The sequence below is a fragment of the Vigna angularis genome, chromosome 7 (assembly GCF_016808095.1).
Source record: "Vigna angularis cultivar LongXiaoDou No.4 chromosome 7, ASM1680809v1, whole genome shotgun sequence".
NCBI lineage: Eukaryota > Viridiplantae > Streptophyta > Magnoliopsida > Fabales > Fabaceae > Vigna > Vigna angularis.
The window spans coordinates 19,039,725-19,055,024 of NC_068976.1; the positions used below are offsets into that span (position 1 = coordinate 19,039,725).

Below are 15,300 nucleotides of genomic sequence, written 5' to 3' on the forward strand. Positions count from 1 at the left end.
TGATTGAGATTGAATGATTGGATTCAATGAAACATGAACCGTTTTTGGCTGCCTTTACTTTCCACCAGCCTTGCTTTCTTAGTGCCTAAATATCCAACGCAGCATAAGTACTAAGTCTGATATCAAGGGACAAAACCATACTATAACTGCTGTACACGCATAATGCAAGCCTTAATCGTATCAAAATCATAGTTTATAACTTATCTAACGAGAGTTCTATATTGTATCATTGGTTATCAAAAGGTTGGTTGTTTTTTGAGTTTATCGTATTAGGAACTATCGAATTATTATTAAATTATCTATTAATGTCAGATAAATATATGAAAGATAAATATATAAATGTATACAAATTTTATCTTCAAAGCTGGTTTCGTAGGTTTAAAATTGATTTCTTAATATTTAATCAAACTTACACAATGTTTGACCAAGTCTAAGCCATGCAAAGGTTGAAGCCTTAGAGAATAAGCAATCTACAAAGTTTGGTCTCTGTTGAAGTCACTCTTTAGGACCTTCTCAAACTTTGCAGCATACCAAAAAGCATGAAAACTAAAGATTAAAACACCAATGTGGTCCAACTTTAGTTCAACTATGTCACCTTTTTCCAATACCAAAAAAACACAGTGACCCCACTGCACCATAGCTCAACTTCAAAAGCTTCTTTTCCTCTTCACTTCCATTGATCCATCACCCCATTTACAATAAATAAACATATCACTTCCATCTCTCCCTCATTCACTTCCATTGGCCTATTTTAGCACTCCACCAATTCAAACATGCTACCGTCTGTTGATGAACTTGGCACACCAAAACAACCAAGGAATCAACAATCTCTGCGATCAGAATCATCAAATTCCCTTGCCAGCACAAGAGCAATTCTTGGACAACCTCGACTTCAAAGGACAAAACCTATCATATGGTGTGCTGCAATACTGTGCTTAATATTCAGCCTCGTACTCATCTTCTTTGGAATTGCAATACTGATCCTCTACCTAGCCATGAAGCCAAGAAATCCCACTTTTGACATTCCCAATGCAAGCCTCAATGTAGTGTACTTTGACTCACCACAGTACCTCAACGGTGAGTTCACTCTCCTTGCAAACTTCTCCAATCCTAACAGAAGAATCGGGGTGAGGTTTGAGTCCTTGAACATCGAGCTTTTCTACTCGGACAGGTTGGTATCATCACAGAGAGTAAAGCCTTTCACTCAGAGGCCAAGGGAAAACAGTTTGCAATCAGTGAACTTGATATCCAGCTTAGTGTTTTTGCCTCAAGATGTTGGTGTAAAGCTTCAAAGGCAAGTGGAAAATAACAGGATCAATTACAATGCAAGAGGAACTTTTAAAGTGAGGTTCAATATTGGCCTTATCCATTTATCTTACTGGCTGCATACCATATGCCAGATAGAGATGACTAGTCCTCCAACTGGTATTCTTCTGGCCAGACAGTGCATAACAAACAGATCAAGATGAGGCAACATGGTAGAATTCTTTTGTTCTTGTTCATGTTCATTACTTTCTGGTTTCTACTTTATTAGGAGGTATAGCTAATGGTAAATATACCAGTGTGAAAAACAGTGATATGATTTTTGTGAGCCATGAAGAAAGAGAAGATCAGATGATAGCATTTGATTTTATAATTGATATTTTATTGTTTTCATTTGTAGATAGAGACTTGGGTGGAGGGTGTTGAATCCCTTCCACACCAGAAATATTTAGAGCATGAATTTAAAATTTATCTTCATCTACTGATATCACTTTAGTAGTTTTCTTTTCCAGAAAGGACTATTGAGTTAAACTCGAACGCTTGAATTAGCTTTTTGGTTTTGTTTTCTTTTGCTTCCTTAATTGTGTCGTGTCAGCTGCACTAATTGGAATGCCTTTTGATTGTGTAAGATACTTAAAGCACACATGTTAAAAGCAGAAAAGAACTTGTCAGAGGTTGATCATTGACGTGGTATCAACTAAGATTTCAAAATAATTTATTGTGGTGCGCTTTATATACCAAAATCATGTCTTAATGCAGAATATTCGTAGCAGACATTTACCATAGTTTAAGCACATCCCAAAATAATGTCTTTAAGGCCTTTACAGCACATACCAGAAAATCCTTTTATGCAGGATATTAGACACAAAACGGAATATCCTTGAATTATCAGTGACTACACAAAAAGATTACTATTATTTCTGGTTAATACCACTGCAGATTTTGAGCTATCAAAAACTAAATTAAGTAATCATTAATATTGATTTAAAATAGGTGCTGCAGACAGTAACTTGGAGATACCATGGTAACTGATAAATTTAGTTCCTATAAAGTAAACTTAGATTTGTAAAATATGTAACCCAAAAAATAAACGTGTTAATCAGAAGCAAATGCTTAGACTGTATCACATATACCAGAATGCCCCCACCCCAGATCAGTTCCCAAGTTCATTTACAGTGTGTTTGTTTCTCCATTCTCACGTTTTCCTATGTACCTCAACGTGACAGAATCAAAAACCATGGATTGACATTTAAACAGACTTCAAACAGAGAAACAGACACACTCTTAGAAGCCTAATACTTGTAGTTCTTCTCATACAAACTCTCAGAAGCCAACCCAGCTTGGCTTCCACCAGCAAACTTCCCCAGAGTTGCCTCAGAATTGGCCTTGCATCTTGCAAGGAATGCTCCTTGAGCTTTGGCAACATTCTCTTCCTTTCCACCCCATGTCTTGAGTGTGCTTTGCTGCAGTGCTCTCCCAAATGAGAATGAGAGAGTCCATGGCTTCAACACCTCCAACTTGTTCATTGCATTGAGGTTGAGGGTGGCTTCTTCTTCACTCTGTCCACCAGACAGGAACACAATCCCTGGCACCGCAGCTGGGACAGTCCTCCGGAGTGCTTGAACTGTGTACTCAGCAATCACCTCAGCTGCTACCTGCATGCACACAGATGAAATTCTTTTCCAAGTAACTAATTTCTTTTGGAGCAAAAGAGTGATAGGAAAAGAACACGCTCCAATACAATCAGATAGCTTAGTGAAATATTACTATACAATAGCAGTTTTACTTGGTTACATTACAACTACCGAACTAGTCTTCAGCAAGCAAGTTATGTCAGGAGATTCAAATTGAAGATGTTAATTACCTTTGGGCTATCAGAGCCTGGAGTGACCATGTTGGGCTTGAGAAGAGTTCCTTCAAGAAGGACATGGTGATCATTGAGAGCCTTGTAAACAGATGCAAGCACGGTCTCAGTGACAGCAGCACATTTGGCTATGTCATGAGGTCCATCAGTGAGAATCTCAGGCTCAACAATGGGCACAAGGCCATTCTCCTGGCAGATGATGGCATAGCGTGCCAAGCCCTGTGCATTTTGCTGGATGGAAAGCTCAGAGGGCTCAGTGGGGCCAATTTTGAGAACTGCACGCCACTTTGCAAAGCGTGCACCGGCCTTGTAGTACTTCTGGCACCGAGCTCCGAGAGAGTCAAAGCCCTGTGTGGTGGTTTCACCGTTTGTGCCAGCCAACTCAACAACACCCGTGTCCACTTTGATGCCTGGGATGACATTGTTCTCTTCAAGAACCTCTACAAAAGGCTTCCCATCACTGGTTTTCTGGTAAAGCGTTTCCTCAAAGAGGATGACACCAGAGAGGTATTGGAGGGCATTCGGTGAGGTGAAGAGAAGCTGTCTAAGAGCTTGGCGGTTAGCCTCAATGTTCTCAACGTTAATGCTGGCTAAACGCTTTCCAATGGTGCCGGTGCTCTCATCTGCAGCCAAGATACCCTTCCCAGGTGTGGCTATGTACTTGGCATTCTTTATAAGCTCATCTAGAATTTATATATAGAGACACCCCCATGTGAAAACAATGTCCAAGATTTAATTTTTAAGATAGAAAATATTGCATGAAGTTGGTGAAACTCCTTAGACATGAAATCTTCATAATTTGTAACATGTTAATTAATCCATGCAGTTCTTTAGTTGTTAGAAACATGCTTTTGGTTAAGTGTGTGTAGTGTGGATAAGATGTAGAGAGATAGAGGAGAGAAGATATGAAGATTTATACATATACCTGCATACTTTCCAACAAAGGCAGACATGGTTAATTAAGCTTTGAAAATGGCGGGAAAGAGATAACAGATGACAGGGAAGAAGAAAGCTATATAGATAAAAGCGTGGAGGGAATATACCGAGTGGTATCTAGAGAAGGCATGCAAGAGAACCACGTGTCCCATGATTAGCCTAACGAAGGTTATCACTCTTGGATAAAGAAACGAGTGATCCTTCATTTGCACAAGTGGCAATGGATATTTTCAGGAAAACTCTCTCATCCCTAATCCTCTTCCACTTCCCTCTCTCATATCACATCATATCAATCCATACGTACATATATATTACATACAAACAGGGTTGCATGTATTGGTGGGGGGGTGGCTTTCGCCTATCCCCAAACAAATTCTATATATATATATATATATATATATATATATATATATATATATATATATATATATATATATATATATATATATATATACTGAAGGAAAATATATATTATAACTTTTGATAATGATTTTCTATTTTTTATTATCATTTTTATTTCTTTTCTTATCACATGATCATTGCATCTATTTTTTTTATTTTTCGTACTATTATTTCTTTCCACTCAAATAGTTGCATTTTAAAAAAAGTATATGACTGACATCTTTCTTAATTTTTAAGGTATTTCCTATTTTTTTTCCTGATTTTTTAGTGAAAAAAATAGAAGAATATCATTTTATCATCCGATGGTGTAAATTGTTATGTGTGCTAAAGCTGTTGGTTTTCATCATAATTAATTTAAAGTCGCGTCTAGGATATCATTTTTAATTGGATAATTATAAAATATTACAATAATAGTTTATACATAATCAGTGTTGTTATTCTCGACATCAAAAACTAAATTGTTGTTTAGGGAAATATGAGGATTAAATTAGAATTTGAAATAAAGTGATAAAAATAATAAGAATTTCCTATCACTAGATTTCTTGTTCAATTTTTAAAAAATTATTCTCTTTTTATTTCGCTTTAGTTATAGTGTTATACTATTTATTTTTATTTAATTTATGTAGATGTAATTTTTATGATGTATGATTAATTCTTTTATGTACATAATGTTAACATTTTTTAATTTTTTATAATTAAGCCCTAAAATCTAACAATCAAATAACTTTTACACCCTGTTTGTTTTTAAAGGCGGAAAAGCTCGGATAAAAGACGGTAAAATAATTGCGAAGAGAGTTTGAAAAGAATTTACAAAAGCCTTATAAAGTTTCTCTACCAACAAAAATTATATTTCCAACTTGTATATGACACGATGGAAGAAATGTCCAGAATTAAGGTCAAATCCCGACACCTGCTATATTTTATTTCAATATCATCTCACATTTCTCCTTGGAATTACAAGGTTTTCAGTTCAACTCCCACTACTAACACTAAAATTTATAAGACTGATTTGAATGTATTAAAAAAAAATCAAAACCTAAAAACGATATTAATATCTGAAAAAAATATTATTTCTTCACCACTTTAATATATTTAAGTTCTTTTAATAGGTAGATTTCTTTGCAGAACAATGTTTCGGCCACATTCTAGATTTTTAATTTGTTTTATCACTGTCCTCAAGCTACATCTTCACATGCAAGTTACACTCTCCATATACTCCAACTAGGGAATTCAAGATACTTTATAACTGGACCAGAATTAAACTAAGAGCTTATATATTCATTTATGCATATAAAGTACAAATATCTGAATTCCATAAAAATGAATTTTGGCAAGCCACTATCCGACAAAGAATAAATTCAAAGAAAATTCAGGAAAAACAGAAAATGGTAAAAAAATGCATGTGAATATTCTAAGTGTCTGATTTTAAAAACTAAAGGATTGCGATCAAAATTGATTTAGAACTACAACTCAGCAAAATCTTGGTTCAGAAAATTTTAGCTCTTTAATATTATACCGAAACCAACAGAGTGGCGGAGTATAACTACTGTGAAGGGAGCAGCACCTGGTGGTCATCATCTGTTCCAAAATACCGATCCCCAAACTCTCCCATGCCAGGTATGACACGGAAATCTTCATTCAAACCAATTTCAATATCCGATGTCACGATCTTTATTTTTGGGAAGCTTTTGCAGACCACATGAATACCTTGAGGTGCCTGACAATAAAAGAGAGCATATATGTAAATCATTATCTACAAAATTATGGCAAGATATAGTGATATATCGAGGAACCACAAACATTAATAACTTACTGATATCAGATTGAGAAATATAATGTTGGACTCTGGTACACCCTTCTTTAAAAGTAGAGAAATTGCTTGAACAGCCGAATTACCTAAAGATGAAATGTTATTCAAAATGAAAAATGAATAACATCCTTATTATGCTAACAGTTGTTACGTGACTTAATAAGTCGCAGCTGACCGCTGACTGTTCATATGCTTATTTACACAATGTAAAATATTCAAACTAGGACTAAAAACCACCAGAAAAAAAAACGATGAGTATGCAAACCTGTGCCTAAGATAGGATCCAACAGCAATACATGTCTATCTGAGATATCCTTTGGCAACTTCTCATATATTAGCTGCTCAATAATCAAAGGATAAGTTAGTGACCCTGGAATGAAAAGACGCATAACCAAGCACACAGATGACGAACCTGTTGACCATTGTCACCCTCTCTGTGAATAAGAATTTTCCCAATTTTGATGCCTTTGCAGCATGCTCGTAAAGCATTTTCCATACTCTCGCCACTGAGATTGGATTGTATATTAAATTTAAGGACAGTTTCTTTTCTAAGCAATTATTTCTTATTTATCTAAAATTACATAATCATCGTAGGAACACATCAAACCAAGGAATAGGAAAGAACATATTTTTGTCAATACCTCCGGATGATGGAGACACCACACAACCTCTTACAGAAATCCACGCCACTGTAAACCGATCCTGCATTAAAAGACAGTATTAATTGTAACCATAAAAAAATAAGACATGAAACAAACTAGTTCTACTTTTTGAATGTTCTAAGGAGAATGTCAACTAAGAAGCAGCCACGAAAGTTTATCATTTTTAGTATGGAAATTAACATCATGAGCAGAACATGTCTCTCAACCGTACAATAACACGATACCCCCTTCGGTTCCCATTCTATGAAGCATCTATTAGACTCGGAATTCAGACTGTAGAAATGATATATAGCACTTCCAAGAGGTCCAACATAAGTTAGACATTTCTAAAACAAGGCTAGAAACATGTAGTCTATGTTCCTCCTCACTTTTGTGACAATGATACGGCAAGATTTTAGAAACCAGATATACAAAACAAGCACATCACCAACCGCACTTCCAAGTACAATGAGACGAGAATAATGCATCGTCAGAGGTCCATATAATACAAGCCAAGAAAATTATGATTGAAAAGAACAGCTTACCAGTTGGAGTGATTACTTGCTTTTCCGTAAATGGAAGATGCCCTAGGCCATGTTCTACAACCTTTTCAAGTGGGCAAAATTTCACCATTAATGCATAAAGAAAATGTCATGTCACCACTAAAATTAAGAGCAGCAAGTGAACCCCATTTACATACCAAACGAATCAAACGGTCAGAATAAAATACAAAGTCATGTTTCGTTGTTTGAGAATCACGAATCAGGGTATGCATACCCCGTATCTGCATCGAAGCAATTATCCTGATAATTCAGCCTCCAGTAGCAAAATCAAAATTTGGATCTCCAGCCAAATAGGGATGATTGAAAAAATTCAACAAAAGAAAAGGGATACCTGAAAAGTAGACTGAATAACATATAAGCTAGGGTATATTTTACACAAGTCATGCTGCCCAAGCTTCATGCGGATATGCTGTACAATCAAATCAATAGCTACATGATTATCTCCTCCACGGGGTATAATGATATCGGCATACTTCTTGGTGGGAAGAATAAAGTCATCAAAAGCCGGCTTCACAAATTTAGAATACTGTATCAAGTATACAAGAATCAGTAACTAACAATATATATTAAATTAAAAAGGGAATATAATAGCCTGCTTTATTAACAAAACCAAAAAAAAAGATCATTAAAGATTGAATTTCACAAAAACTGAGTAATTACAAGTTTTCTAATCAATGAAATTGCGTAACAGTCTCTCAGCACCATGAACTAAAATAGCATATCCAGGTCTTGAAATGCAGTGAATGTAAGAAATACTAAGGCAAAGCTTAAAAAAAAGAAGATAATCAAAGTATGAAAATGGAAGTGCAAATGGTGTGGCTGGAGAGTAAGTACCTGATCGAGCACAGCTCCAATATCACGAGCATTGTCAGCAGTATCCCGTTTAATTCTTCTCGCCAAGCGAATATCAGCATCTGCACTGAACATTTCATAATGTTAAATGACAGAATAACTTCGTAGTGCAACAAAGACATAAAATATAAAAGTATGCATGTTTGTAAAATAGCGCCAGAAGGAAGACAAAGGAAATCGTTGATAAAAATAGAAACCAGTATAAAAAGGGTGTGGGAGGCGAAGATAGTGTCGATTAGCACGTGAGAAGAACATGAACAATTTTAGATAATGTGCAGAATATTCACTCTCCTATATCACAAAGTGAATTAGGAAGGGTGAAATTTAAGCCCACCGAACCAAAAGGAATGAATATGATAACAGAATCTACATGAAGTATGAAATATCAAAGCCACGGGAAACAAAATAATAGAATAGAGTACGCTATAAACATAATGGAAATAAAATAATAAAGGACCTGTGTCGACAAATATCTTCATATTCATCAATGCCCGCACTCGTGGATCATGGAAAACAAGGATACCTTCCAAAATAATAACATCCGCCAGGTTTACCTGCAAAACAATTAAACCAACATAAAATGGAAGTGTGAAAAAAAATGTCTTCGATATAAATTTCAGTCTGCTGAAAATAATAAAACTGCAGAAGAAGCATATATACTGCATGATTTGGCAATCATTAGTAACCAAACTATTCAAATTCAAATAAGAACATCGCTGTCATTTCATCCTAATATATTTTTGCTTGATCTATGCAAATAAAATAACTATTCTTTAGCATGATACAAAAACTAAAAGTAGTGAACTATATCAGTCTTAGCCTGTTTTGTTAAGCATTTCAAGATCGTGGACTAAAAGTTATAAATAAAAAGAGGAAAATATGATATACCCGTCTCGCTGGAAAAACACCAGTTTTGTAACCCTTAAAATCATACTTCGGAATATCTACTGCCTGGCCACGCTTCAACTTGTCCATGACACGTAGCAAATGCTCAGTATCAAAAGCTTCTGATGATACCAACAACATGAATTAGAAATAAAGTAGCTATATCAAGTCCAAGGACCATCGTTCACATATATAAAAAATATAAACGTTTTTAAATTCGCTATCTTATCAGTTATTAGATGTATTATATTTACCATTACGAACTGGACTCAGCTACTAATTATGCTTTCTGGGTTCTCAAGTCTTGTATTATATGAACTTTTGTTCAACCTTTACAAAGCTCATGATGCATATAACACATTTAGTAACACTGCGACATGAATTTGCAGTGGCTTCACCAAGCATGCTCTTCTATAGGCTAAATTCGAGAATATTCTAGCTCTGAAACTTCGTGAAAACTTTATGTTCAAATCACTTAATTTTGAGGTAAATTATGATGTAAATCTTTCAAATGTTAATTTCCTGAAGCATTTTGAGAGTAAGAAAGCTGCAGTTGGTACTCACGAATGTAATGGATTTGTTCTGGTAGAAATTTAACTATCTATAGGGAACTATAAGACCAGACCCTTTATTATAATGTCTTAATGTAAAGAGCAAGTCACTAATTAATAAGGAGAGAGTAACCTTTTAAATTGAACTTACCAGGATGGTCAAAGTTGTAATCTTGTACTCTTATAAGTTGCTCCTCAGTCAAATTATGGTAAAATGAATCCTGTTGTAAAATGTAATTCATTTATTCCACTCAGCGTATTACAATAAGTGCAATAAAACGCATCAATCCTAATTCTTAAACATGAAACCTCAAAAACGTTAAAGACCAAAATACAAAAGGAAAAGTAAAATATGTGAATAAATAAATAACTTAAAAGGTGAAGATCATCATTCAAGCAACTCACTTGAGTTGCCATAATAAATATTTTATACTTCATTTAAATTCAAATATCAGAAAAAGTTGACATAGGAAACTTAAATACAAACAAATCTAAATATATATTCCTATTTAATATTCGTAAAACATCATTCTTTATATGGCTATTCTATTTTCATTGAATTGCTTTTATTTATTATATCAAATTCCAATGGTTTATTTATATATATATATATATATATATATATATATATATATATATATATATATATATATATATATATATATATATTTTGAATTGAGAGTAATAAATTAAATGATATTAACTGACTTTCTTAATTAGTATGAAATTAATTGTGTTTATTCATTTTTCTCACTGTAAGCAATTTTTTTCCAATCCGCCAAGTCGACAAATTTTCCTAAAATGACCCCAAAATTTGACCGTTCTTTTATATTATATTATTGATATTCACTTTAATTTATAATAATTTTATGTCATTAGTTAGAATAAAAAATAAATATATAATTTTTTACTTACACAAATTTTTATTTCAAAATTTAAAATGGAAGAGGAAAGACCGAAAAAAATTATATATATATATATATATTAGTTTCTATTAATTACTTTTTATAATCATGAAAAAAATAATGTGAACTATAATAATTCTAACAATAAAATGAATTTTAAATTAATCACAACTTTAAAAAAACGTGAAGTATATTATGAAAATATAAATTATTTTAAATGATTAATAAACATAAATTAATTTTAAATAAAAATAAATTACCTTTTATTATAAATATATACTAATACTTAATATTATGAAATTAATTAGACCCCATTAAAAAGTAGAAAGCACTATTGCTTTATATACCAAATAAGCTTTGTTTCTAACCCATGAAAATTGCCTTGCAAATTAGACATTAATAATGACAGAAGAACACCTACATTGGAGATGCCGTGATTGTAAAAAATGTTAGAAAACATATCCGAAGAACTTTTCAATGTAAGACTTCTGTTAGTAACAAAATCATTGATATTGTTAAGGAAATTGAGGGAGAAAAGCATACATGTTCATGATAAAAGAGGTGATGAGAACAACACAATATTGGTGCCCAACAGAATGTCAACATTGAATTGAAAATAGTACAGAACAAAGATGATAAAAACAATCAGTTCAAAATATTTTGGGATATCACTGGGACAATATGACCGAACAAAATACTGAGGAATTCAAATATAGGAGGATACAGGGTGCTAACAAGTTATAAGGCTTGAAGCATAAACTGAAAACCACTGGCTGTTTTCCGTAAATATGTTTGAGTCACATACTTAAATACTTATAAATTATCAATCTAATCATCACTAAGTATGTATAAAAAAATTCACTCCATTTTTTCCCTATCTTTTATTGTGTCTTTTCTATCTCTATCATTTATCACATCCATTTCTATTTTCTTCTTATTTATTCCTTCTGTTCGAATTCAAAATGCAATGGACTCTTCGTATTTATAGAATATAAATACCTGATTAACAAGTACAACTCGTTGGTCATGAAGCTGCTGAATAATCAAATCACAAACTGATGTCTTACCGGATGCTGCTCCACCAGCAACACCTGTCACATGCACAATCGAAAAAGTAAATAGAAAAGGAATTAGAATCATAGATGCCTAATAAAAATTGCTAAGATGTGAAAACGAGACATCCATAGCTGTCGAGATCTTATTTTCAAAGCTCCTGCTTCTGACATTGAAACAAAGAAAATTTCAATATTAACTAAGCGAATTTGCCGGAAGCTCTAATTTATATGGTTAGGGGTTACGTGTGTGAGGTAGACCCAGTTTCAAAACTGTAGACTTACAAAGTAACAGGAATAATCAGGAGATGGTGTAAGAACCTAGAGTATGTTCATTTTGGATAAATTTTTCCCCAAATAATTACTAGAGAGGAAAAATAAATAAGACTAAAATTAGTTTATGCATAAATCAAAAGTAAAATTTTTAGAAATTGACATAAAGTGTCAAGTATGATGACTCTGATTTCTTTTTCTCACAACCAATATGAATTGAGTTGGTGGTAGTTTATCTTTCACAATCAGATAAACTTCTGTTTCAAGAAAGGCCGTTGCTCTAACCTAAAACAAAATTGTAATGAAGTATGATGTCTTCAAAGGTAATATTGTTCTTCTTCTTAAAGCTAAAGGCTTTGGAATCATTTGCTAATGCAGGAGGAAAAGAAAGACTGGTGATATTCCTCTGTCTTAACAGAACACCACAATTCACATCTGGGGTCTAGAGCCTCAGTTTATAGTAACCAAAATCCTTAGTATAACTACACTATTGTACATTAGATGAGGTCCAGAAAAAAAGACAAAGTTTAATGTAAGAAGTACCCACGTTGATTTCCATGACACAAATAGACAAATATATGATGTTATGACTGCATAGGTAGCTTGTCATGGAAAAACATACCTATCACAAAAGGTTGTTTGTTCATGTCAGTTGCAGAAGTAGTCGGTTGCTCTGTGTTTCTTTGCTCTATGCCATCCATGTAAACTCCAGAAAAGTGAACCTCAGATGAAGACTCCATTAAATCCACAACTGACTTAGTTCCCATAGGCAAAGACCTGGAAAAATAAAATGTAAAACAAACACTCAATAAAAGACAGAAAAATATGAGTAGTAATAATCATAATATCAATAATAGTTTTTACAGCTTTCAAACGTATGTGGCTGATTGAATCAATCAAGGCAACCATTTCACCATAACAGCAATGCTTAAGATAGATTCACCCTTGGGGATGAAGTTCATTCAAACCTTCTAAAGGATGATTTCAGTACACCATACAAGACCTTAACAATTGCCACTTCCTAAAGCGTTATACGTATAAATAATCAGAAAAGCGTTATTATATTTTCCTGAACTGAACTAAAGGACAAAAGAAGTATTTAGAAATTTCGTTCTGTCCATGGCATGATCTATCAAATAAATAATAACGATTCAGGCCATCATCAACATCAGACACTTCCATCCGATCCGATGGACAAAAAAAACATGATTCCATCACCATGCGGTGCACGTAACAACCAGTCCAACCAAAGAGAGAGACAGAGAGGTTTCAAGGCTTATACATTTGCGTGCAACAAAACAAAAAAGAAAACAGATAAATTAAACGCGGTTCAGTTAGAAGGAAGGTAATCGCTGCCATTGTAGTACGAAGACAGAGAACGCAGCCATGAATGAACGAATGCAGTTTTTTTCTGAGTTAAGAAATCCAGATCCAGACAAAAGGAGAAACAAAATGCGGAGAGGATCGAAATAGTGAAACAGTGAAAACGTACCTTTGAAGTGAAAGAATTGTAGGAAGACGAAAGAGGAACGGAGCGAAAGAAAGAAAAACGAAAGAAAGGGGAAATAAATATATAGCAGCATACGGTGGAGCTGCCTTTTCACCTTTTTTTATCGTGCTGTTGGTATTATATATAGTGACGTCGATTGAAGCCATAAACAGAAAGAGATAAAGAAATCTTGATTTCCGGCTCCACTTCAAATTAAATTGAAAATAACATCAAAATATATGTAATTAATTCCAAAAAGAAAAAATATTTATTCCATTAAATGTTTTCATAATTGCTATTGAAAATATATTAAATATTAAAATTGATTGCATTTTTGTCTTCCCTTGGTAATGGTGTAAATTTGTTTTGTCAAATTTTAAGGCATTCTCTAATTAATAAATTCTTAATATCCTATTAATGTGTGTTTAGGTTTTGATGATTGTGATGATGTAAGGTAGTGATAACATATTAATTATTAGATTAATATATTTTTGAAAAATGTGTTACGCAGAAGAATTGAGATGAGACAGAAGAGTGTGGTTGGTTAGTGGGTCTGTGTTATGTAGAGTTAAAAGTGGAGAAAAGTCTCTAATATGAGGACCCCACAACACAAGTATTAGGTGTTGTGCTGTCACCGAAATTTTTAGCATCCAATTTCATTTGGCACTGAATCTCATGGGTCTACCAACCTTCCTTCTTTCTACAACTTTCATTCACTGTTTTTATTTTACAATTATTTTCTAATATCAAATTTGGTTTTTATTAATATAAGTATATTTTCTTAGAAAATAATACTTTAAAAAGAAACCGATGAATCAAGATCAGATATTTTTTTAGAATGTACACGTTTATTTTCAGGTTAAATATATGTTTCGTTTTTAAAATGTTATAATAGATTTGTTTTGTTTTTTATATGATAAACGAAAATTTACATCACTATGTCATATGCTAAAAATTATATTTTACATATGGTAGGATTAAAAACTAGTCTGAAATTAATAAATGTTTTTATAAAATAACTTTTAATTATTTTTGTTGAAAATCTCACATCGATTATAAATAAGATCAATTTATAATATATAAATGGATGCAAATCTTACCTTACAAGCATGTATGATTGAATTAAAGTTCATTTCTTAACATGGTATCATAGCCAAGTTAGAGTCTATCTTAGTAAGATTTGTATGGACATATTATTTCACTCATATCGGACCATTAAGGCCAATAGAAGGACAAGATTATAAATAAAAAAGATTCAGTTCAGTTTTATTTTATAAAAATCACCACTTTTAAAAAAAATCTCAAGTCTTATTCGACTTTTTTTCTAGAATTTTAATTCCTCTCTTTATCTTTTAGGCTTTGTTCACTTAAATGGAGTTGGGGGAGAGTGATTGAGGGAATTTGAAGGTAAATTTTTTTGTTGTTTATTTGAGTGAATTTGGAGGTAAATGAGAGTGGATTTGAAAGTAATTTTTTTAATTTGTCATGGCAATCAAATCCTACACTAATTCTCATAAACTTTACTTCCAAATTCACTCTCACTTACCTCCAAATTCACTCAAATAAACAACAACAAAAATTTACCTTCAAATCCCCTCAATCACTCTTCTCCAAATTTATTCAAGTGAACAAAGTCTTAGAGTATAATATCATAAAAATGATATTGATAGAGAATTCTACTCATTTATCTTATCAAAGTTAATAAGAGAATAAGTTCGCTTTTGTCTATTTTTGAGGTTTTGAGTTACATGTGATCTTTAGTTTAATATATATATATATATATATATATATAACTCAAAATAAATCTTATTTTT

At 32.9% G+C, this 15,300-nt stretch overlaps 3 protein-coding genes across 3 annotated transcripts; 1 reads left to right on the plus strand and 2 right to left on the minus strand.

Moving 5' to 3' along the window:
• Window positions 1-676: 676 nt before the first annotated feature.
• Window positions 677-1,924, plus strand: LOC108337692 (uncharacterized protein At1g08160). The gene has a single exon (XM_017574266.2). It carries the CDS (start codon window positions 774-776, stop codon window positions 1,467-1,469), a length of 696 nt encoding a protein of 231 aa, XP_017429755.1. The 5' UTR covers window positions 677-773; the 3' UTR covers window positions 1,470-1,924.
• A 414-nt stretch (window positions 1,925-2,338) lies between these two features.
• Window positions 2,339-4,210, minus strand: LOC108336384 (fructose-bisphosphate aldolase, cytoplasmic isozyme 1). The gene is made up of 3 exons (XM_017572818.2): window positions 4,053-4,210; window positions 3,128-3,810; window positions 2,339-2,918 (listed from the first exon to the last, which is right to left on the minus strand). The coding sequence occupies exons 1-3, from the start codon at window positions 4,078-4,080 to the stop codon at window positions 2,556-2,558; spliced, it is 1,074 nt and encodes a 357-aa protein (XP_017428307.1). The 5' UTR covers window positions 4,081-4,210; the 3' UTR covers window positions 2,339-2,555.
• A 1,546-nt stretch (window positions 4,211-5,756) lies between these two features.
• LOC108336278 (uridine kinase-like protein 4) lies at window positions 5,757-13,679 on the minus strand. The gene is made up of 15 exons (XM_017572668.2): window positions 13,490-13,679; window positions 12,620-12,774; window positions 11,672-11,763; window positions 9,919-9,988; window positions 9,220-9,338; window positions 8,789-8,885; window positions 8,314-8,393; window positions 7,811-8,005; window positions 7,617-7,700; window positions 7,462-7,522; window positions 6,917-6,977; window positions 6,688-6,781; window positions 6,541-6,613; window positions 6,279-6,361; window positions 5,757-6,182 (listed from the first exon to the last, which is right to left on the minus strand). Exons 1-15 carry the CDS (start codon window positions 13,651-13,653, stop codon window positions 6,009-6,011), a joined length of 1,602 nt encoding a protein of 533 aa, XP_017428157.2. The 5' UTR covers window positions 13,654-13,679; the 3' UTR covers window positions 5,757-6,008.
• Between the last annotated feature and the right edge of the window lie 1,621 nt (window positions 13,680-15,300).